This window comes from Misgurnus anguillicaudatus, chromosome 6 (assembly GCF_027580225.2).
Source record: "Misgurnus anguillicaudatus chromosome 6, ASM2758022v2, whole genome shotgun sequence".
NCBI lineage: Eukaryota > Metazoa > Chordata > Actinopteri > Cypriniformes > Cobitidae > Misgurnus > Misgurnus anguillicaudatus.
Genome location: NC_073342.2, coordinates 20,322,312 through 20,346,181, shown reverse-complemented (window position 1 = coordinate 20,346,181; position 23,870 = coordinate 20,322,312). Strand labels below are relative to the sequence as shown.

Here is a 23,870-nt window from a genome sequence, read left to right as displayed (position 1 = left end):
ACTCTAGGCATTACATTTGTCTCTAACTTAATAATTCTATATCTATGAATTTATGTATTAACATGCAGTCAGAGTTAATACTATTTAGTAGAAATCAGATTATTAATGTGACAGCTATAGTTTGAAGTAGCTCTGTATCTCTGCTCTAGACGTACACTTTTGACATGCAAATCTTTGTCGTGTTTCTCCTCAAATGCGTTAGTACTGTTTTATAAGAGTGGTTAATAAAGCCCTTTGCAGTAGTATAGGCTAAGATATCTGCGCTTTCATACTGAACTCATTGATTTTAAATACGTGCATGCGCGGGAGAGAGAGGGAGAGAGAGCGCGAGTACGCGGCTCACTATACTGACACGTGCGCCAGCGAGACAGACACGCAAAATGAAAGTATACCCCGCTACCTTTAACTCTACGTACTTCACGGGACACATGCGTCCTTTCCATATGGATCACGGATCAACAGCGATTCGTCACCTTATTTTCAAAAGTGCATCCGAATCGATACGGAAGGTGCTGTATCGATGCGCGCATCGTCAGGCGTCCATGACGATGTATCGTCGTATCGATATTTTGAACACAGCACTAATAGAAACCACATAAAACACCCTAGTAAATCAATACGGTAGCAACCACATAAGAGCGCCCTAGCAATAATCAGACAATTCTAGCAACCACATATAAACACCCTAGCAATCAATCATAATACCCTAGCAACCACATAAAAACACCATAGCAATTAATCAGAAGACCCTAGCAACCACATTAAACACCCTACCACCTAATCAGATTTAGAAGCAACCAAAACTCCCTAGCACCCACTAAAACTGCCCTGATAACCAATCAGAAGACCCTGGCCACTACATAAAAGCCCTAATAACCACATAAAAAACTCATAAGTATCAGATAAAAAGAATCTAGCAACCATTAAAAACTGCACTGACAACTAATTAGAAAACCCTAACAACCACAAAAGAACACCCTAACAATCAATCCGAAGATCCTAGCAACCACATAAAACATCCTAGCAACAATCAGAAGATGCTAGCAACCACATACAACACCCTAGCAACCAATCAGAAGACCTTAATAGCATAAAAACACACCAGCAACCAATCAGACCCTAGCAACCACAAAAGAACACCCCAGTAATCAGAAAACCCTAGAAACCAAATAAAACAGTTTAGCAATTAAACAGAGGACACTAGCAACCATAAAAACTGCCCTAACACACAATCCGAAGACCCTAGTAACATAAAAACTAGGGCTGTGCCGATATATCGCGTTCCCCATTAAAAAGACCTGCCTGAAATCGATTCTGAATCGCAAAGCTCCGATTCTGTGTTTCATGCACAGCTTGTGCATGTACTACGGCTATGTGATCAATAGGAAGTCCTTATCAATCTAAAATCACTGAGTCGTTTATAACGTGCATTTAAAAAGCAACACCCGTCAAACACAATCATTCAAAATATTTTTATTATCATGAAAATACCTGAAACAATTTGAAGAACAGCGATATAAATATTCCTTTAGACATTTCCTGGAATAGTGTTTGTAATGCTACTTCTTCTGTGGCACAAATGGCGTTTCTACATGAGAGCGCCCTCTGGCTATTGGATGTGGCGGCATTTCACGGCAATTCATTCAAATTCATTAATTGAGAAAACACGCATTTACACGATTATTCGGCACAACCCTAATAAACACCCTAACAATTGACCAAAAGACCCTAGCAACCACATAAAATACCCTAGCAATTAATCAGAAGACCCTAGCAACCACATTAAACACCTTACCACCTTATCTGATTTAGAGGCAACCAAAACTACCAAGCACCCACTATAACTGCCATAGTAACCAATCAGAAGACCCTGACCACTACATAAAAGTCCTAGTAACCACATAAGAACACCCTAACAATCAATCCGAAGATCCTAGCAACCACATAAAACATCCTAATAAAAATCAATCAGAAGACCCTAGCAACCACATACAACACCCTAGCAACCAATCAGAAAACCCTAGTAACATAAAGCACACCAGCAACCAATCAGAAGACCCTAGCAAACACTCTAGTAACAACATGAAACACCCCAGCAACCAATCAGAAGACCCTAGCAAACACTCTAGCAACAACATGAAACAGGCTAGCAACCAATCAGAAGACCCTAGCAACCGTGTTTTCAAACAAGTTAACACCACTCACCTTTTCCTGAATTTTTTTTGTACGGTCAAAAAAGTCGGAAAACAGATAAAGAGACATTGACTAACCTGTAAAATCTTGCGGACACTCGCAGGTGTATCCCCCCTCTCGACTGCGGCACTTCCCGTTGTTCTGACACGGCCCGGAGTAACAGAGGTCCACCTCCGTCTCACAGTAATCTCCCGTAAAGCCATCAGGACATCTACACCGTAATCCATTCATGGGATGGATAGGCCTGAAAAGAACCGTATTTGATGTAACAAACGGAGCTGTGCTGTCGAACTTCAGAACTGCCACACACTTCATGTAGTTTTCACAGGGCTCACGCAGACAGATGTTATCGTCGAATGGCAGGACGCGCTGAGTTGAGATCAGCCTCAACAGTGTGCGGTTCAGGTAGAGTTGCTCCTGCAACTCCTCCGATGGGAAATAACGTCCAGCGCTTCCTCCGGGAAGCAAAGCTGAAAAAGTGACATTGAGAACGCTACCACTAACATCCGTGTCATTCTGTACGTTAAAGATGAAGACGCCGTCGGGGCTGGTCGAAAGGACCGCAGCTACACCTTCAGCAAAGAGTGACAGCAGAGGGGAGAGGAAACGCTCCTGAGACATGTTCTCCAAACGTACAGTGATGCTGTTGGTCAGCATGTCGTCCGTAATGATGGTCATACGTAGGGTACAAAGGGCCGACACCTGGTGAAGTCCATCTGAGAAGACACAAAGTAACATTAATGTCGATATAGAATGAAGGGATCTACAAGTGTTATTTTCAAATTTTTATGAGGAAGAAGTTTAGTAAAGAGCAAACTTGAACCTAATGCGTAAGTTTTTCATTGTGCAAAAAGGATTTAAAAGAACACTCCACTTTTTTTGAAAGTAGGCTAATTTTCCAGTTCCCCTTTAGTTAAACTTTTGGAATCCATTCAGTCGATCTCCGTGTCTGGCAGTATCAATTTTAGCATAGCTTAGCATAATTCATTGAATCTGATTAGACCATTTAGCATCGCGCTTAAAAACCCCCCCAGAGTTTTTACTATTTAAAACTTGACTCTTCAGTAGATACATCGTGTACATCATGTAGACAAGTAAAAGTTGCGGCAGCCATGTTATGGCAGCAAAGTCCTTGATTATTACGCCAGAATGAGAGTATAGTCCTAGCCATATCGGCCTAGAAAATCACAACTTTTAATTTTCCGTCAGTCTTAGTACATAATGTCACTACAGAAGAATCATGTTTCAAAAAGAAAAAGTATAGACTCGTTGGTTATTTGTTAGCGCAATGGTGTTATCAGATTCAATGGATTGTGCTAAGCAATGCTATATGTGGTAGCGCCGGACTGTAGATCGGCTGAATGGATTCCAAAACGATAAAAATCAAATGTTTAACTCTAGAGGAGCTGGAAATACCCTTTAAACTTCACTCATTGAAGTCACACTGTAAACAGTGAAAGTTGGATCTACTTAAAAAATTACTACAATTGGTAACACTGAATATATTTTCGCACACCGAAAAAAATTGCTGCAAGGCACCACACACCTTCTGTGAGACACTTAGCATCAATAATGGTAAGAAGCAGCAAATAAGAGTTTTATTGTACATCTGGTCCCTGTAGCTTTGTGTCTATTGTCTGTCAGGCATTGTTTAGTGTCCAGTGCAAAGAGCCCCTCGATCATGTGAATAGAGAGAGCTATAATTGCAAGACAATGAAGACAAGTTTCCACTCTGTTAAACTGTCCTTTCACATATTGTCAGCTAAGCCAGACACGCAGTCACAGACACAACAAAACATTTCTCCCCCTGCACGCATACACATTTGCACCTGCGCGCACAAGTGTGTTTACAAGCACAGATGCATTCATACACATTTATTTTATAATAATACATGCATATAAAGGATGAATTATCACAGTATGTCCACAAAATATTATAAAGCAACTTGTTTTGCTGTCTCACCATGTCTTATTTCTAGTTTTGCTAAGGTTATAATACTGTTATTTTAGAATAGAGTGCAGCAGGGATGATGTTGTAGGATTTTTGTAGGCCAACACGGAAGTTAGCAGGACACTGGTTCCCTCACTAAAAGCCTATTTATTTATCCTATAGACTTTTGGATTATCGCAAAAAATAAGCTCAGTGTTTAACAAACGTTTATTTAAATTGTTCAACAAGATAATCTTCACAGATAATCACGATTTCCATGATTTCTTAAGTCTAAATGCGTATACTAGAAATTAAAAGCTATAGCCTTACCATGGGCTCACACCAGCCGCGTTTGAGGCGTCAAAATCGCGTCTACCGCGTCTAGTTTGCCGCTTGAACAGTTGGAGTTTACTCGCTTCATTCGCGCATGAAATTCTAGTCATCGAGACATTCACATGGAAATTCGCATCATGAGAGGGTCTCCTGCGACTCCGCTAGCTTTCTGTAATCCCGTCACTACTAGAGCAAGCTCCTGATTGGTTAACGCAGTGCGTTTTTCCGCCAAAGTTCACATTTTTCAACTCGCGCAATTGTTGCGGCAACGCTCAATTCGCGCAAACTAAACGTGCAAATGCGGCGGAATCGCGTCTATCGCGTCACAATAAATGCATCATTCGCGCCGCGAGACCTCCAGACGCGCGTCAACGGGTCTTCACATTGACTTAACATTAAAATCACTTGTGCTTGATGCCTCTCCCGCGGCTGGTGTGAACAACTAAACTACATCACAGTCTCTTGACATCAACGTCATCACCACCAAGCTTCCGACATCTCTTTCAAACTTTATTAAAGTGCACCAATGGTCCGCTTCACGATTTTACATTTCCTTTGGTTTGTAAGTGCGTATTAGTACATGTTAACAATATGCCAAAATGTACAAACCCCAAAGTAAACGATGACACGAGTTATCATCTCCAATGTAAATCTTGGACTACAACAAACACACGGATTGTAGGCAACATTTACTTCCTGGGATTGGTAATGTAGACAAGACCGACATTATCATAATTCCCCCCGCTTCGGACTCACAGCCTGTAAGTTAACTCCTGTTAGCATTGCTTTGTGAGCAAATCTTTGAAACATGATAAGGAGCGTCACATTTCCAGCTGACGTCAGAGCTATTACGTACAGATTAGCTGGCCAATCAGGAACAGTTTTGTAAAAAATCTGTGCGTTTCAGGAAGACAGGAAAATCTGGAGCTACAAAAATTACCGGAATGTAGAAAATAATATGATTTTTAACCATAAACTAAGCAAACACATTGTATTATACAAAATACACAAAATAATGTTGTTTTTAGCTAGGGTGACCATACGTGCCATTCTTTCCGGACGCGTCCTGGCCAGGATATCGGGTGCGTCTTCCGGAAGTCGTATTTGTCGAACGCATACATCATAGAGGATTATTATTATTATTACAGAAAAGCAACTGTTACATTTTAAGGTAAGAATGAAACTACGATTGTATGTCTTATGTTTTTAACTAAATGGCGTATACGGTCAACAAATACGACTTCCGGAACACACACCGAAATCCTGGCCAGGACGCGTCCGGGAAGAATGGCACGTATGGTCACCCTATTTTAGCAATAAAATAGGGCTTATTCGCAAACACCGGAAGTCGCTAGCCGCGGCCATCTTGTTGACATGACATCTGTCCTGCCCCTAGCCGCACATAGATTTGAGTCGAGGGGAGCAGTAGTCTAATGGCTCAATCTCGTCTGTATTAAGAGAAGATGAGCTTGATTATTGTGGAACGATATCAAATAGACCCAATAGCCTTAAGTAAAGATCCGTCCTTATTGCCAGCCGTAACTTATCCGGATATTTATAACTATATCGTTCATACAGTATCCGCATTCATCATACAAGCACTGAAGCGCCGTTCACATTATAACGATAACTATATCATCGTCCACATCACCAAACAATACGTTTATGCTAATTCGCTCACGGCAGTCGCGCAAATCACTTGCCTTTAATATTGCTTGTAATAAAAACTTTTGCAGATGTCCTCAACACGCTGCGTTTCGCGTAACTCTAAACAGTGAATCTAATAGTTTGTGTATTCTCTTACCTTTTGGCATAACAGTTGGTTAATGTAATAGATTAAAAAGCATTACGTAGTCAATCTTCACAGCAACTGGAGGTAATCTAATGTTATAGAGCTCAGCAATGAGCTTCACTGTCATTTTAAGTGGCCGTGCACCTGAAGTTCAAATAGATTTAAATGCTATCAATGGTTTATCCTTCATCAGGTGGGAAAAATCGCTCAGAAAGTGATCCCAATGATGTCGTTCATTGTATCTGTATCATTATAGTTTTGGTGTGAGCTCCGCTATTCTGTTTAATATAAAACGATTTTCAAAACTATGTGAACGGCCCTTAATTCCCTACCTAGTCAATGCCAGACCTATTATTATGTTCATAGTTATTAATACTTATTTAATAACACTCTCAATTTATGGCAGCTTATTTGAAAGAGCAGTTTCAGCCACTGCTTACAGCTAACCATATGTGATCAAATGATGGGGACAGACTTTGCTGTGAGCATATATCCCTAACGTTACCTGGGGTAAAATGATGGGGACAGACTTTGCTGTTGGGAGTCTCTTCTTCGCTGGTTCAACTCCTCTCGTTTCATGTTTTCTGACAGTAGGTATCGCATAAAAAGTAATTCCGTGGTCTTTTTGCTGTTGTTAGAACATCCGTGTATTAAACCACACACCATCGCGCGGTTTTAAAAAAAATTACACCGATAATACCATGCATAATACCCACGCTGCCTCGCTTGTCAATTGACAGACTGACAGTTTTATGTCAACAATATGGCCGCCGCGAACATTGATGACGTAGATCGAATAAGCCCTATAGGTGCACTTTAAAAACATATTTTCTGATAAGGAAATACTCTGTGGATGAATCTTTATGGGAATTGTGCCCATGTTGTTTCATGCGTCCTGACCCATGTAGATACTTGTTAGTAACTGCTCTTTTTAAGACACTTTAAAGCTTTAAAAAGTCACGAGTGAGTTTACTGGTGTGTTTTATGTCGTAGAATAAAACGTTAAAATATTTAGGGCCAATATCTTATTAAAGCGTTTAACCAAAACCCCTTTCAAAAAACTCATTGACTTAGGAACGATGGAACTAACGATGTTAGATGCTTTAGGAACCTTAATCGTTATGAGTTTACACAAACACACAAATTTATATGGATAAAAAAGGTGTACATCTTACAAATTTTTCTGAATATTTGACACATACTGTACTTTTGAAGTTTGTCACAAATAAACAGTTTCTACAGGGGGAACAGGCTGCTTCATTGTGTTGATAATGCTGAATAATCCCATTAAATCACTTAACTATTTCTCTTCCAAATCTGTTAGTACATTAGCCAAGTCATTCCATTAGAACAATCCGATCCCAGCTAAACTTAGTAGGGCAGTAATGTTTGCGGTAAGTGTTGCTTTTTTAATGAGGTGTGCAATAAAATCTTTACCTTATACTTTATGGCCTCTCTAAAATGCATTAAGTTAGTCTTTGTTTTCCTCAGATTCTCTTAACAATAATTGCTGCTGAAGCAAAACAAACACTACGACAAACACAGAAGATCGAAGTTCAGATGGAAATCGATTAATGCACTTTGCATCTAAACAAACTCTCACCAGTACAAAACAGTGATTCTTAAATAGTTTTGGCCCACCAGTTGAGAACCAGGCAGTGCTAAAAAAAACAGTGTTCAGATCATTTTATAGCTGTCAAACACACATGAAACAGTCTGCAGGTATGATCTTGGAAACCCTCCAGTAAAAAGCTTACAAACCAGATGTCAATGCAATGTCAAGCAATGAGCACAATTCACTTTTTTCTACTATGGAGCATAATGGTGCACAAAAAAACCTATACATGATTAAATGGTGACAAAATTTAAATTGTGGGGTAAACTATTCCTTTTACATTACAAAAGTGTGAGTGGTCGAGTGTAATAACTAAGCCAAACTAAGTTTGCAGCACAAGAAAACAAAGCAAAACTTCATAAAATCATGTTTATAAACTAAATAATTGCTTAGCACCGTGCCACAGGAAGCAACAGCTCTGAAACCTCCTAGAGTACATTGTCATGCCAGCAAGGTAAACAATGTCAAAATCTTCACAGTTTTACTTGGCAATACACTCCTTTACATGACCATTGAGCTGTGACAGTGTTTACAGCGAAAGTGTGTAAAGCGAAAGTCTCAAGGTTAGTTTTGTTTTTAAACACTCCAGAATCTGAAAACAAATCCAAACAGAGCAGTTTTTTGGTACGGTGTATATCCAACACAATCTCATCGCAATTTATTACTATTTTACGAGATGGCTAATTTGCATCAATTCATATGATTTCATTTGTATGTTTTAATACAATCTGCTTTCACCCTGGTGACGTTAGGTTTATGCAATATGATCTCACGGAAAGTCGTGTTGTAGTCACGCAAAATATTATCAATTTATTTGTGTCCATGGCATGAAATTCAGCTTTTTTACTTGCCTTGAGCTCGAATGTCTTTTTCGTGACACTCACACGAATGTCTTTTTCGTGACCCTAAAAATAGTTTCTCGTGTCCGTGGCACGACTTTCTATTTCGTGTCATTTTATGTATTGTTTTCTCTTTTTTTTCCTATTTTTAAATCATTGTCGCTTGGGGTTGGTGTTAGATTTGCAGTTTGGGTTAGGATGTACTTTTATATATTGGTTTCTACTATTTTTCTTACGCTTTTAAAACTAGTTGGGGCTAGAGTTGGGGTTTGGATGTCTAAAAATGTAACAGAAAGTGATTCTAACCCCAACCCCAAGCAACAATGGTAAGAAAATAGCATTCACATAATTTGTCTAGTAAATGTACTTATCTTGCAATAGTTAGCCTGTACGTAACAAAGCATTCACATAACTCGTCTGGGTAATATACTATTGCCGCAATAGCCAGCCTGTCTGGAACCGAGCATATATTAAAACACAACACTGTGTGACACTTGCATTAAATGCGAACGGCCCCTACGCTTATAGGATTTTGTTTCTCTCTCCCTGTCTCGTCACCACCGATGGAACCCGTTTAATCTCCTTATCCATTTACATCCCATATTCATTTACATCCCATATAAATATATATACAGTCAATATATATGTATATCTCCCAAGGGTTTTTTCCCTCCTAGGACATTTTGTTCCTCCCAGGCTAAAAAAGTAGGGAGGTTTTTCTCCTAGGGGTTTTTCAACCCCGAGGAGTCAGACGAGATTGGCTTAACTAAGACCCCTCTTGTATACGAGACATTATTAATATGCTTGCTTGTAAAGTTTATTCATAGCCGCTGTATTTTGCTACTTGTATTGTCTGTCGATCTTTCTGTGTTTCTCCTGCTTCTATTAATGTGAAGCTGCTTTGAAACAATTACCAATTGTGAAAAGCGCTATATAAATAAAATTGAATTGAATAGGAAAAAACAATGAGAAAACAATACATAAAATGAAACGGAAAAAAAAGTTGTGCAACGCACATGAAAAACTATTTATATAAATGCGATTGTCATGAAAAAGACATTTGTGCTCAAGGCATGAAAAAAAAGATAAATTTCGTGCCATGAACACAAATAAATTGATCAAATTTTGCTTCATTTCTAGCTTTTCTTGCACCATTTACCATCATACTGTAGGAATTCATACAAAAATGCAGTCTTCCTGTAAGATCAGGTTGGCATGTCTGAAGTTAACAGGTAGTGCAATAATGACACTTAATATATATATATATATATTATACACTTACTCCCCTGCAAATTTATAGTGGGAGATTTAGAGATTAAGTGTTAATCTGTCCTGTAAATAATTTTGACATCAGTTAACTCACAGATGGAAGGCATGAAGCAAACAGCTCATGCTCCTAATGATAATGGGTTCAAACCCAGGGAACACACATCCTGATAAAAAATGTATACCTTGTAATGCACTGTAAGTTGCTTTGCATAAAAGTGTCTGCCAAATGCAAAACATACAAATGATATCATACAAATTCATACAGATTGTGCCATTGGACAGAGAAATTAAACTGTGAGTAAACTTATTTTTTATTAAACACGGACAGATATTTGTGGGTGAACAATCTCTTTAAAAACAAATTGGAATTGAAGGAATAGTCCATTTTCTTAAAAGAAAAATCCAGATAATTTACTCACCACCATGTCATCCAAAATGTTGATGTCTTTCTTTGTTCAGTCGAGAAGAAATTATGTTTTTGATCATTATGTTCATTTTAATGGACTTTAATGGACAACAACACTTAACACTTAACTCAACACGTAACAGTTTTTTCAACAGAGTTTCAAAGGACTATAAACGATCCCAAACGATGCATAAGGGTCTTATCTAGCGAAACAATTGTAATTTTTGACAAAAAAAACAAAAAATATGCACCTTCAAACCACAACCTCTCGTCCAGGTCCGGTCCAGCGCGGCCTAACGTAAATGCGTAGTGACGTAGGGAGGTCACGTGTTACATATCTGAAACGCACATTTGCGGACCATTTTAAACAATAAACTGACACAAAGACATTAATTAGTATCATTCCACATACAACAACGTCAGAACGGTCCTCTTTCTCCACACTTGTAAACACTGGGGCGTAGTTTCGCGTTCGTCCTCTGTGACCTCTTGACGTCATGCGTGAGGTCACGCTGACGCTTTCAGGACCGGACCTAGATGAGAAATTGTGGTTTAAAAGTGTATATTTGTTATTTTTCTTGTCAAAAATGACAATCGTTTTGCTAGATAAGACCCTTATGCCTCGTTTGGGATCGTTTGTGGTCCTTTGAAACTCTGTTGGACAAAACTGTTACGTGTTGAGTTTTAAGTGTTGAGCTCTATTAAAGTCCATTAAAATGAGAAAAATCCTGCAATGTTTTCCTCAAAAACCATAATTTCTTCTGGACTGAACAAAGAAAGACATCAACATTTTGGATGACATGGTGGTGAGTAAATTATCTGGATTTTTCTTTTAAGAAAATGGACTATTCCTTTAATGGACAAAACCAAATGCAAAAACACAAAAGGCATCAGAACTGTTTGTCTCTTTTTAGTCATCAATCCTTAAATGCTCCCCTAAAAGCATGTTGGAACGTTGACTCTGTCAGCTGATTGGCAGTTGGCTGGCACAACATTAACAGAGATGACAGAAAGTTGCCAAGTTCCATCTAAAAGCATCAGTTTAGTTAACACCAAGATCCACGGCCTGCTTCTCTGGCAGTGACCACGGCAACATCAAGGCTGACGTCTGTCCCAAATATGTACTAAGCAGAGCCAATGGCTGCCCGTCATACAATAGACCCAGTTGAGAGAGGAGCTACTGAGCACAAACAATAGAAACTTTTTGAAAAACTTAAAAGATGAACTTTCCTAATGGTAATATTCACAACTCTTCCAGCATCTGTGACAAAAAAATGTGATGAAAATCAAAATCAAATCATTCGGAAACATTAAAGATTTATTTATGATAAGTCAAGGACCACCATGACTAACCCCGTGTCCAGCTCTTAGCCCAAATAGTTTCTTTGATTGATTGTTTGTAACTTGGATGTTTCCCTCTCAACTATCCTCCCTTGCATTCCTTTCTTGGTCCTATGAAAGCTTTTTCCCTGGCATGGCTTGCGTGGAATGTGGTGGGTTGCTCTGAGAAGTTAATGAACAAAGCATCTCTCCACCGAGTAAGTGCCTGATAATGGAGACCACACCTCAGCCGGTCTTCGTGAATTTGTTGCAATTATTGTTAACATCATCTGTGATGCTCTGCTTTGATCCCTCCAAGCAGCGGTAAAGCAAACAGAGGATCACTAAAGTAAAGCCTTTGCTAGAGGTGTGGATTTCATTGGTTTTGCCATTAACTTTGCCCAAGGCCAAGAGACATGAAAGTGCTTCTACAATGCCTTAGTATTGAAGAGTCTAAAGCATTAATGTAAAATATTGATACAGCATAGGCTTAGCTCGAGTCTGAAAGCCTGGATTTGCAAGTGCAGCAATATACACATGGAGGTACTCACTGCCTTTTTACTATGCAACATATTGTTTAAAGGGGCCATGGTATGAAAATCTGACTTTTTCCATGTTTAAGTGTTATAATTGGTTTCCCAGTGCTTTTATCAACCTAGAAAATGTGAAAAAACAACAACCCAACAACTTAGTTTTGGTAAACCATTCTCCGCAATAGGTCGTTCAGATTTGGCTCTCCTTATGATGTCATAAGGAGATCTTATTTTAATAATACCGCCCCTAATCTGCACTATCCAAGCATGGCACAGCCATTAAGTACAGAGAGAAAGAGAGAAAATAATTCACAGCACAATTGAGTTTCAATTGCAATAAACCACCATCATTGTGATCAGTGTTTCAATTTCATCAGCTCATTTGCATTTTAAAGGACACACCCAAAACAGCTAATTTTTACTCACACCTACAAAGTGTCAACTTTAACATGCTATAATAATTTATTTAAATGGTATTTTGAGCTAAAACTTCACATGTGTGCTATGGGGACACCAAAGATTTATTTGACATCTTAAAAAATTATTGTGACATGTCCCCTTTAACAGAACATGAATGTTGGATACTTATTTCTACATTTAGGACAAACTCAAGGAGCAGCTAAAATATAAATTTGGCATAAATAGCTCACGCAAAAATGAAACTTGTCTTATGATGATACTTTGAAGTATGTTTGTAACCAAACAGATCTGGGGCACCATTGACTTCCATAAGAAAAAATTATATTATGGAAGTCAATAGCGCTCCACAAATATTTACAAATATTTTTTAAAATATGTTTATTTGTGTTGAGCAGAACAATGAAATTAATTTGAAACAACTTGAGGGTGAGTTAATAATGATTTTTTTTTATTTTGGGGTGAACTATCACTTTAAAGGCGTGGTGCATGATTTTTGAAAAACGCTTTGGGAAAGGGAGTCAGGCCGAGTACCAAAACACACTTGTAGCAGTAAGGGACAGCAGTACTAACCGACATCAGTGCCTGGGTTGCGTATGTGTGGGGCTGGTCTATTAAAAAAAGTCCAGATTCTACTGGGGTAGGTCCGTGTTTGTTCAGGTGATTTCAAATATCAACATTGGCTTTCAGAAATCATGCGCCCCGTCTTTAATATGTTATGCTTTAAAAATTTTAAACATGAAATAAAGAATTTCTCTTTTCAAAGCTTTACTGACTTGAATTATTTTGTTGTATTTAAGGTCTTAGCAAAGAATTCAGAGGCTTTAGGTCTAGAGAAGATAATGCCAAATTTGCCCTTTGTACCCATGCACACCAGTAAAAACCTTTATACTCATTCCTAAGTCTTTGTTAAATAGCCTTTGGTGTCCAATGGCAACCGCTTGTGCCTGAAAATTAAGAGCAGCTCTTGAATAATGTTACAGCTAAGCCTCATTTACTGTATAAGTACTGTAATTTAACTCTGCAATCATTACCACACATTGTCTTATGAAGACTAAATCTGTTCAAATCTATCAAAATGTGTTTAGGGATATTTTATTATTTTCACAGTGAACAAATCATGCATGAGTGACAAGTTTTCCGGTTGCATTCAGAATGATCCCCATCTGATCTCTGCTGTTTCACCAGCCCAAGTGACAAAAGGGCCCAACTATGTTCTTCCTATAAGATCTCAACACACAAACAGCTTTTTCTTCAGTGACAGAAATCTGCATGTGAACAATGTCTCTCCCCTCCTCGAATTTTAGAAGCCCCCCACATTTCACCCCCTTGTCTCACCCCACTTCACAAAAGGAGCCCGTGCTTCAACCCCCGGCTTGCCGCGAAACTCTTAAGAGCTTTATAATGGTCCCTCTTCACCATGGCAACGACGGCGGAGAGCCAGAGCTTTTCAAAACTCTTTTTCCCAGACTTCCTTTAGAGGACGCCCATAGGGGAACCCTAATGGGATGCCTCAGTTGCGTTACCAGAGGATCTGGATTCTGAGCTAGCTGAACTGAGCTCTGGTGTTGACCGCTAGTGAGTTAGCATTACAAGTGATCTGACTGAAAAGTAGCTGTCGGGATGAAGAAATATGCACTGCCTTTAATATGAGAAATGCACGGATGACACATGCTTTGCATCAGCCGTGGCAGAAGACTAAATGGGATGAATGAAATGCGTCAGGTTCAAAAGATAAAGATTGAAAGATCAGGGATTATGCGAGGCGCCCTACCTCTGACATTAAAATATAGAGGAAAAGTTCAGAAGATGAAGAATTAAGCACAGATGGCCTTTTTAGTAAATCACTCCCATTATCACCCATTCAACAGCATTCCAGATAAGGCTTGTGAGGTTATCTCTGTGTGATGTTATATAGATGTACGCAACCATGGAGGTGAGTCAAGTTTGGAGAGTAACATTTGCTAAGTATATAGCACTACAGAGGGTGCATTATGTGTATTAACACATTTTTTTCATTTAGGTATGGGTTAAAACACTGAGTAGGCCAATGGACAACCACAGATGCTTTAAAGACCAAGAGACATTAAGGGGCTGGACACACCAAAACTTTTAAACGCGGCTGAAAACGCCTTGAGGACGCGAATGCCAGCTGTTTTTCAGCTGAGTACCAGCTTTCTTCAGCTGAGCGCTTTGGTAGCTGTGATACGTCAGCTGCGAGCCGGTTGGTTGCTGTGGTAATGTCCCGCCCCTCCTCCAGTGTGATTGGGCGGCCGTGTGAAAACTGACATTGACGAGCGGAGCCCCTCCTCCAAAGCTGAACACCTCCCAACTCTCTGCGCCGGTTTTCAGCGCCGAAAAAAACCGCTAGCGGCTGGCTTATTTGAAATACGCCGAGTTTCCATTGAAATGAATTGAAAACATGCGCCGGCCGCGGGCGTAAAAGCGTTGGTGTGCACGCCCCCTAAATGCTTTGGATCTGAACAGCTCTACAGAAAACTTGTCTAAAATGGCAACACAATTGAAGGAAAATCACAAAAAAATACTTTAGCTGTCTTTTCACAGGCAGGGTCACAATTGTGCTTATGTTCACTGCAGCATTTTAGAAAAAAATGTGAAAGAAAAGTTTAAATGGCAATGGCTGACTGATTTAGAAACCTTCTGGAAGTCGAGTGTAAAAAAGCTCAGAGATTAACATTAGCTGGGTTCCATCCAAACGTGAAGTGAATCTTTAAAAAATGTGCAAAAAAGAAAAACAAACAAATGCGAATTAGGTGCCTTTCCATCAAGTTGTTCGAGCGAATAACGGTGGTATTGGTAACCTAGTAACCAACAATAAACAAAACAAGGTACGCTTGGAAAATGGAGAGGGGACTGCATGTAGTCACGATTAGGGTTGTAACGGTATGAGATTTCCACGGTATGATAATCGCCTCAGAAACTATCGCGGTTTCACGGTTTGGCGGTATTAACACTTATTATTATAATCATTAGCTACAATGACCCTTAAATTAATAAAAAACAGATAGGGGGTTTGGGTTGAACATATGGTTTATTATGTCAAACTTTTTTGGAAAAAAACAACACTTTTGAAAAAAATAAACTTTGATTCTTAATTTATTACTTTTTTTTAAATATAAAATAATGAAATACTTATTAAATTATCTAAGAGCTGCTCTGGATATATTCATTTGTTCACATCGTCATATAGTGAGTGAAATAGTGAGTGAGTGTAGTTTTTATTATATATCAACTATAATCAAGTATAATCAACTTAAATTGATCTGTAATATAAATCACTTAAATGGGCTTTAGTGTCGCCTTTTGCAGCCACTCTTCGTCCACATTTCTTGCAAACTGGATATCCATCTTAAAGAACAACCCTGCATTTGTTTTTTGGATACCCAAAGTATTTCCATACTGTAGATTTTAACTTTTTTTCTGGTGGGGGATAGAGGTTAGAATTTGTAGTCTCTGGCTCTGACATTTTCTCTGCTGTACATGAAACGAGTGGAGGAGTCTAGCAGTCAAGCCGAATTAAGTTGCGTGTGTGCAGTAGCGGAGGTGAGATCTGCTTTATTAATTTTTTCCCAAAACCGTGTACAAGCAAATGTTTACGGTATGATAATCGTGAAAGTTAATATCATGGTATACCGCCATACCGGTATACCGTTACAAGCCTATGGGACAAGTTATTCATTTATTAGCACTGCAAGTTGTAATTGCCAAAGTGAATGCTGTGCAAAAAAGAAGAAGCGCAATTTTTTTTGATGCAGGCACACATTACGACAATGTCAAGCCTTATATATGGTGAAGACAACAGGCTTGTTCGACATCATGCTGCGTCGTTACTTTGAAGACGTCAAACTACCACCAGAGCTAGTTGAAATTAGACTTCTTGTCTGATGTGCGACCCCCTTTACTCTTTTTCGCATACGGTAACTGTGGGTTCACACCAGCCACGTTTGAGGCGTCAAATTCACGATTCGCTTATACCGCATCTAGTTTGCCGCATGAACATTTGAGTTTGCGTGAAAGCCGCGCGTGAAATTCTAGTCATGGAGACATTCACGTGAAAATTCTCCTGCGACTCCTCTCGCTTCCTGTAATCACGTCACTACTAGAGCAAACTTCGGATTGGTTAACATGGCACCTTTTTCCGGCAAACTTAAATTTTTTCCTGCGGCAATGCTCAATTTGCGGCAGTTGCGCAAAGTAGACACGCGAATGAAGTGGAATCGCGTCTACCGCACCACACTAAACGCCTCATTCGCACCGCGAGACCTCCACATGCGCTTCAACACGTCTTCACATTGACTTAACATTGAAATCACTCGCGTAATAACGATTTTTGCAAATTAATAAATTTAAAATGTATTAAAAATTTGGCATTTCCATCACTCGTGTTGGTACTTCAAAATGCGAATAAAATCATGGTGATGAAAATATGGCTAGTAGCTGCGTTTGCCATTACAGTTCAAACTGCACAAGTCGAAAAAGCGAAAGAAAAAACGCACCCAACATTCTAAACTTTTTTGCTAATTCGCACTAAAAGCTCGTAATCATAGGGGAACCATTTTTAAAGCACCTATGAAGAACCATCCTGGGGTAATAGCACCACTATAGCACCAGATATGGTTCTATATAGCACAATATGGTTCTACACAGGTGCTATATGGCACTTAAATTGGTTCACCTATGATAATGAGCCAGTGAACCACTTTTAGTGCTATTTAGCACCTTTTGTTTTTAGAGTGAATGGATAGGCGGCAATTTCTTATAAAGTCTCATATATCGCAAAAATGTTATCACGCTTAGGGGTAAGGTGGTTTTGCAGGCAATTCGAAAAAGGAATACATCGGAAAAAAAAATTTTCCCCCCGCATTTAAGTGACCAGACCTGCGTAAAAGTCACATGATCATTCTTTAAATATGGCACGGTATGTTTGATTGGAGGACAAGACAGAAGAGGTGTGTTCAGCTTCATGTGGCATCACAAGAACCTGCGCAAGAAGTGCATGACATCAAAATATGACATCTGGAGTCGACTGCTCTGTATGCTTTGAGTCGCTCTCACTGTATTTTGATTTTATTAGCGTTTAGTTATTGACTTTTAGAAAATATCGCTTAAGTTTTGTCCAAAATATTTAATGGAAATACAGCTAGTGTAAAGCTAGCTTTTAGACGTGTTGATTCATCCTAAAGTAGCTCTAAATTTAGCACTTAATGAACTAAATTTAACACCGATTAAACCATGGAGGAACATTTAGTGTTTATTACGTTTTTGCTCTATAATGATTGTGGTTTAATAAGATCTTAATGAGGGTGTGTGTAGCTTTCCAGAAACCTTGCAAAACTAACAATGATTAACAAAAGCAAGACTTCACGCAAACATCGGACGTGAGTAATGTTTGTGTCCTCCCTCCCCTGTCACGCAGTTTTACCATGAAGTTATGCGTCTCTCACATTACTCGTACTAAGCACATGGCATTTCACAAATTCAATGGCAGTAAGTATGAAAACCTAGGAGAACCACATGAAAGGAAGAAGATGTTGGTCCTGTAAGCTGTGAGATCCACATCCAGGCCAACAACAATAGTAATCAATTCAGCTCCAAAGATCTGAAGTTGTATCGGTGTACACAGGAGTTTTAAAGGATAATCAAATAATCCCCAACATTTTCTTGTCAATTTTGACATTCTATACAAGATAAACAAGTTTTATCGCTGTGACTCTATGAAAAGCCATCACTTCATGGACAGCTCTAATCCCAGTATCACGTGATGTCCTGTTGGGACTTGTAACATGGTTTGAAGCCTATATATGGATTTCCCATAGATAAACATAATTTTATCTTTTTTGATTCATTTTATAACCAAGAGGCAAGTTACGGCTTGGGAACAAAGACTAACTTGAAAAATCACATGTCAAATTGAAGCCCACTTTGACACTTGATCAGTCACTGTCTAATATGGACATCCAGTAAGCTTGGCTCCTGGGAAAATGTATGTGAAACTAACAAACCTGACAGGTAAGAGGTTTAATTTCTCCAAAAGAAAAGGGTTCATTAACTTATATTCATGTTACTACACGATGGATGTTAGTGAGTAGTGACAGAACTTCTGGACTTAGGGTGAACAAAAGTTAATTTGAAAATAGCTGGGAAGAAAAGCAATTTAGATATCCAATTCTACTGCCACAGTTTTGTCTCATCTGTGGCAGTGAAACTCCTTTTATGACCTGTAGGACGGCTTCTCAAAAATATCATATTCCTTGAGGACTGTGCTGCAGTGCAGACAACACTGCAAAGTCTTGAAATCTCTGCAAATAAATAACTTTAAGCGTGATAATTGTTGCCATGGATAAGCTCACTAGGGAGCGTAAACAAATGTGCAAAAGCAGAGACACAGTGAGGCTATAAAAATAAATTCAAAGGTTGAACCTGCTTAAAAAAGAAGATCCCACAAGTAAACAGATCACCACTAAACACTATAAAGAAAGCAATTATCACGGTGGGAAAATAATGAGCACACAAACCCATTTATACTGTGGCAGGCAACCAGCAAAGCAGATGTTTGTAGAAAAAATGTTAAACTACTACACATATTGCCAAAAACTTACATGTGGTATCATTATAATGTGACACTCACCTGAAACTGTTACTCTCATTGTGGCCTCAAGAGGCCTGTTGTTATCCAGGTCCTTGCTCAACTTAAGTTCCCCAGTATTTTGGTTAAGAATAAGAAGGTTAAGCTCATTTCCCTCAACGAATGTGTAGAGGAGCTTATCAGACACATCTGGATCGCGTGCAGGAACCTTTCCGATAACTCCTGTGGGAAAGCTGTTGGACTTATTGGTGATATAATTGTTGAAAATTATCTCGAAGTCTTGCAGCACAGGGTCGTTGTCGTTGACGTCAACTAGGAGGACGTGTACGGTGGCCCGGCTGACAAGTGGGGCGGAGGTGGCCTGGACCACTATTATGTACTCCATCTTGGTCTCGTAGTCTAGGTCAGTAAGGGCGATAAGATCTCCGCTGAAGATGTCAAGCTGAAAGACCTCAGGGATATTGCCTTCAACAATCTGGTAGAGGATCTGGGCGTTGGTCCCTTCATCTGGATCCGTGGCACTTACACGGGCCAGAGTGGAGCCTACTGCGCTATTTTCCTCTACGTAAATATACAGTTCATCCTTTTCAAACACCGGAGCATTGTCATTTCTGTCCAGCACGGACACATGGATGTCCACAGCAGCTTTCATAGGGGGAACACCTTTGTCAACCGCAAAAGCCTTGAGGCTATATGCCGCTACGTTTTCCCTGTCTAGCTTCCGGGCCGTTCTGATGATCCCAGAATAAGGCTCAATAAAGAAGTCCCCCTCTCCATCATCGCCTCCCTGGAAAGTGTAGCTTAATCTACCATTAGAGCCAGAGTCACGGTCTGAAGCAGATACCTGGAGCACACTTGTGTACACGGGTGCATCCTCAAATACATTACCCTTATAAATGTCCCTGATGAACTGGGGTGCATTGTCGTTAGCATCAAGAACGATGATCTCCACGTAGGTGGTGTCCGATTTCTGGGGAATGCCGTTGTCTCGTGCGATGATGGCTAGCGTGTAGGAGGCCTGATCTTCGTAGTCGATCTCGATTTGAGTTGTAATGGCACCAGTATCAGGATCAATCTTGAACTGTGGAACATTGTCCTCCATTACGTAAGTGATACGAGCATTTTCCCCGGTGTCCTCATCTGTGGCACTTATTACAACAACAGTGGAGCCAACAGGCCGGTCCTCGCTCACTGAAACCTGGTAGTTGGCACTTTGAAACACAGGGCGATGAGTGTTGGCATCACTAACGTTAATGTACACCTGAGCTGTATCATGGCGCGTACCATCCGAAGCTGTGATTGTTAGGACGTACTGACGTTCTTGTTTGTAGTCCAGGGGTAATGCTAAAGTGATTAACCCAGCTCCGCTCTGACTAGTGATGGAAAACCTGTTGCGTGTGTTCCCATTTGATATCTGGTACGTCACCACACTGTTTACATCTCTATCTATAGCTGTGACCGTAAGCACGTTGGTACCCACAACAGCATCCTCGTTAACCTTTAGGTTATATAGATGCTGCGTGAAGGTGGGGACGTTATCATTTACGTCCAGTACAGAGATGCTAACGCTAGCTGAGGATGACATCGTAGGAATCCCATGATCCTTTGCTTCTACGCCAAAGCTATAAAACTCAGTAGTTTCCCTGTCAAGCTCAGCACAAACTGTGATCCACCCCGTGTTGTTATTGATGACAAACGGAAAGCCGGGTGACGTGTCGGTCAGTTTGTACTCCAAATGAGCATTGTCGCCCGAATCAGCATCTATAGCTTGAATGTGTATCACGGAGTAGCCAACAGGAACATTTTCTAACACTGAAGCTTGAAAGGGTGTGCTGACAAACATGGGGGAATTATCGTTAACATCCACCACTTGGATAACCACCACACCTGTCCCATCGATATTAGGCGGGCGCCCCCCATCTTGTGCCTTCACACGGAGCGTATACTCCCTTATCATCTCATAATCTAGGGGGCTGATAACGTCAATGACTCCTGTAGGGGAATGTATATAAAACTGGCCCTTTACATTCCCACTAATGATGCTGTAATGGACTTTAGCATTGTTTCCAGCATCTTTATCGGTGGCCTTCACCACAGCCACTTGCGAGTTTACAGCGATGTTTTCTGGGACCTGAACTAGATATCTTTCCTCACTAAACTGTGGGTTGTTATCATTCTCATCCTCTATAGTGATGTGAACCGTCGCCGTGGCAGTGCGCGGACCGGGTTCTTTGCCCTGGTCGTTGGCTTCAACTATGAGCTTGTAATGGGTCTTTAACTCTCGATCCGGACTGACTCTGGTTTTGACCAACCCGTTCCTGGGATCGATTTCAAAGGATGAATTAATCTCATTATAATTGACTATCTTATAAATTGTATTGGCATTGGATGGTGCGTCTCCATCGGTAGCCCTAATGGTTATAACTTCAAAACCCACGTCAACATTTTCACGAATGCTAACTCTATACTCAGTCTGTTCAAAGACTGGCGGGTGGTCGTTAGTGTCGCTCACTGTGATCGTGAGATATGCGATTGCTGATCTTTTTGGGATTCCCATATCCGTGGCGGTAACTTTGAACACGTGGGTATCTTTAAGCTCCCTGTCTAAAGGTTGCAGGGTTGTTATTCCACCAGTTTCAGGGTTTATCTGAAACAAATGGTTAGATCTGCTGTCAAAAAGGGCTTCCATATCGTATTCAACAACACCAGCGTCTCCATCATCTGCGTCAAAGGCTTTGAGCGTAATGACGCGCGTCCCCGAGGGCTCGTTCTCAGGCACGGATACTTGGTAGTTTGGCAGCTGAAACTGAGGTGCGGAGTTCACGTTTCGTTTTTGACGTTTAGCCCACGAGTCCAGGGGCTGTTTATCATTTTGTATTTTGTTTAAATGTAGTTGGACGTCTACAAGTAATGTGCCATTTTGAGAGTTAGTCATTAAACAAAATAATTTCACCTCAGTGTTTGGCAAACAAAACTTTGCGCTCGTGTGGGAGTCAGCATGTTTGTCTTTTTCCACGCACCTACCACGAGACATTTGTGCAGTCCGCATGGATGAAGGTAAATGTTCATAGATGTTTATATGAAAGGAGTCCAAAGAAATGCACTTTTCATATCCATACTGAAGATGCATATAAACAGGATTATGAGTTTTTCTTTTGTATTTAATAAAGCAATTCTGACCATGCACGAATGTGTTGAAATGAACCAGTACGAAGTTTTCAGAAAGCAGTGATTTTATCCGCACATACAGTGGCGATGGATTTTTCTCGAAACGCATGCAGGCCACTTTACGCGCGAGTGATATCCTCCCGTTACTTTTCTCTATCTCCAAAACGAGTCGGACAGACTTCGGTGTGAGATGTCTGTCGATTTTGTACACCCATTCCGGTCCAATTGATACATTTGCCAGTGTCACGCCGGGTCGCAGGGTTTCCCATAGATGTAAATCTAAGCATCCAAACTTTGGGACGTGATGAATAAGTAATCCAAAGCACATCCATATCATTGGTAATTCCATGACTCAATTAATCCAAACAATCCAGAAAGTCTGCAAAATCCCAACCATTCCTGTGACGTAAAAGTGCATATTGGGTCAAAGCATGTTTGTTTGGGTAGAGCGGGGATCACAGTGAGCTGCACTGATAAGTTCAAATGAGTTAGATGACTCCGCCCCTCCCCGCCCACACTCATTTGCATAGACCTGTTCATGTGCGCATTGTGATTTTAAAATATCCAATGAGCTCGAACGGAGCAGATTATATTTTTGTAAGAATAATAAAAAAATAATAATTAAATATACGTAACATGTTCATATTTAAACTTAGATTTCCTGTCAGCGAACTTTTTGGCGTTTTAAAATACCATTGTATACATCTAATTTAATTATTTTTTATATTTACATATTTTATATACTGTTAAATATCATCATCATCATCATCATTTTTTTTTTCGTTTTAATGTCTTGAATCCAATTTAAATAATTTAGGTCGTTTCACTATAAACAACCTCGATCTTCTTCACGTAAATATGTGTGTTTGAACCATACCAAAGTAAATATTAAAATGTATTACAATATTTACTACAGTTTATAAATTCACTATAGTTAATATTACAGAAATACTATAGTAAACATTGACAATGGATAGTTATTACTATAATATACTACAGCTTACTATACTAAATACTAAAGTATACTACAGTAGTTTTTCATATCAATTGTTACATTAATAACTACAGCTGCAGAAAAAAAAGAAAAAATTAAGCATACTTAAAAGAAGTGGATTTCGCATTAATCTTGCTTTGATTTTTTAAACCACAATAGGAAATAGCATAGAATGGGATTTTGTTTACAAACATTCACATACAAAGCATTATGATAATGATCTTGATTAAGTGCGCCCCCTTGAGGATAAAACAAATATGGGTTCTTCTTACTGTCTAGGAACACAAAATTATACGTTAGGCACTGGGGTTTACTTAAATGCACATTATTTGAGAATTAATTGCTGTAAAATACAATATTAGACAGTTTTAATAGACAATACAGATTTAAATGTCTCTTAGGTGAGCCCATAGCATAGCATGTGCACCGAACATAAAGGACATTTTTCCAGATA

General features: G+C 39.6%; 1 protein-coding gene across 1 annotated transcript in view; it reads right to left on the bottom strand.

The window, feature by feature from the left end:
• celsr1b (cadherin EGF LAG seven-pass G-type receptor 1b) overlaps positions 1 to 22,945 on the bottom strand; it is a 74,742-nt gene extending 51,797 nt beyond the window's left edge. The window contains exons 1-2 of the mRNA XM_073868728.1: positions 19,297 to 22,945; positions 2,271 to 2,909 (exon numbers count right to left, since the gene is read on the bottom strand). Of these exons, the coding sequence (XP_073724829.1) occupies positions 2,271 to 2,909; positions 19,297 to 22,771 (4,114 nt within the window). The 5' untranslated portion in view covers positions 22,772 to 22,945. The remainder of the gene's footprint in view (positions 1 to 2,270; positions 2,910 to 19,296) is intronic.
• Positions 22,946 to 23,870: the final 925 nt, after the last annotated feature.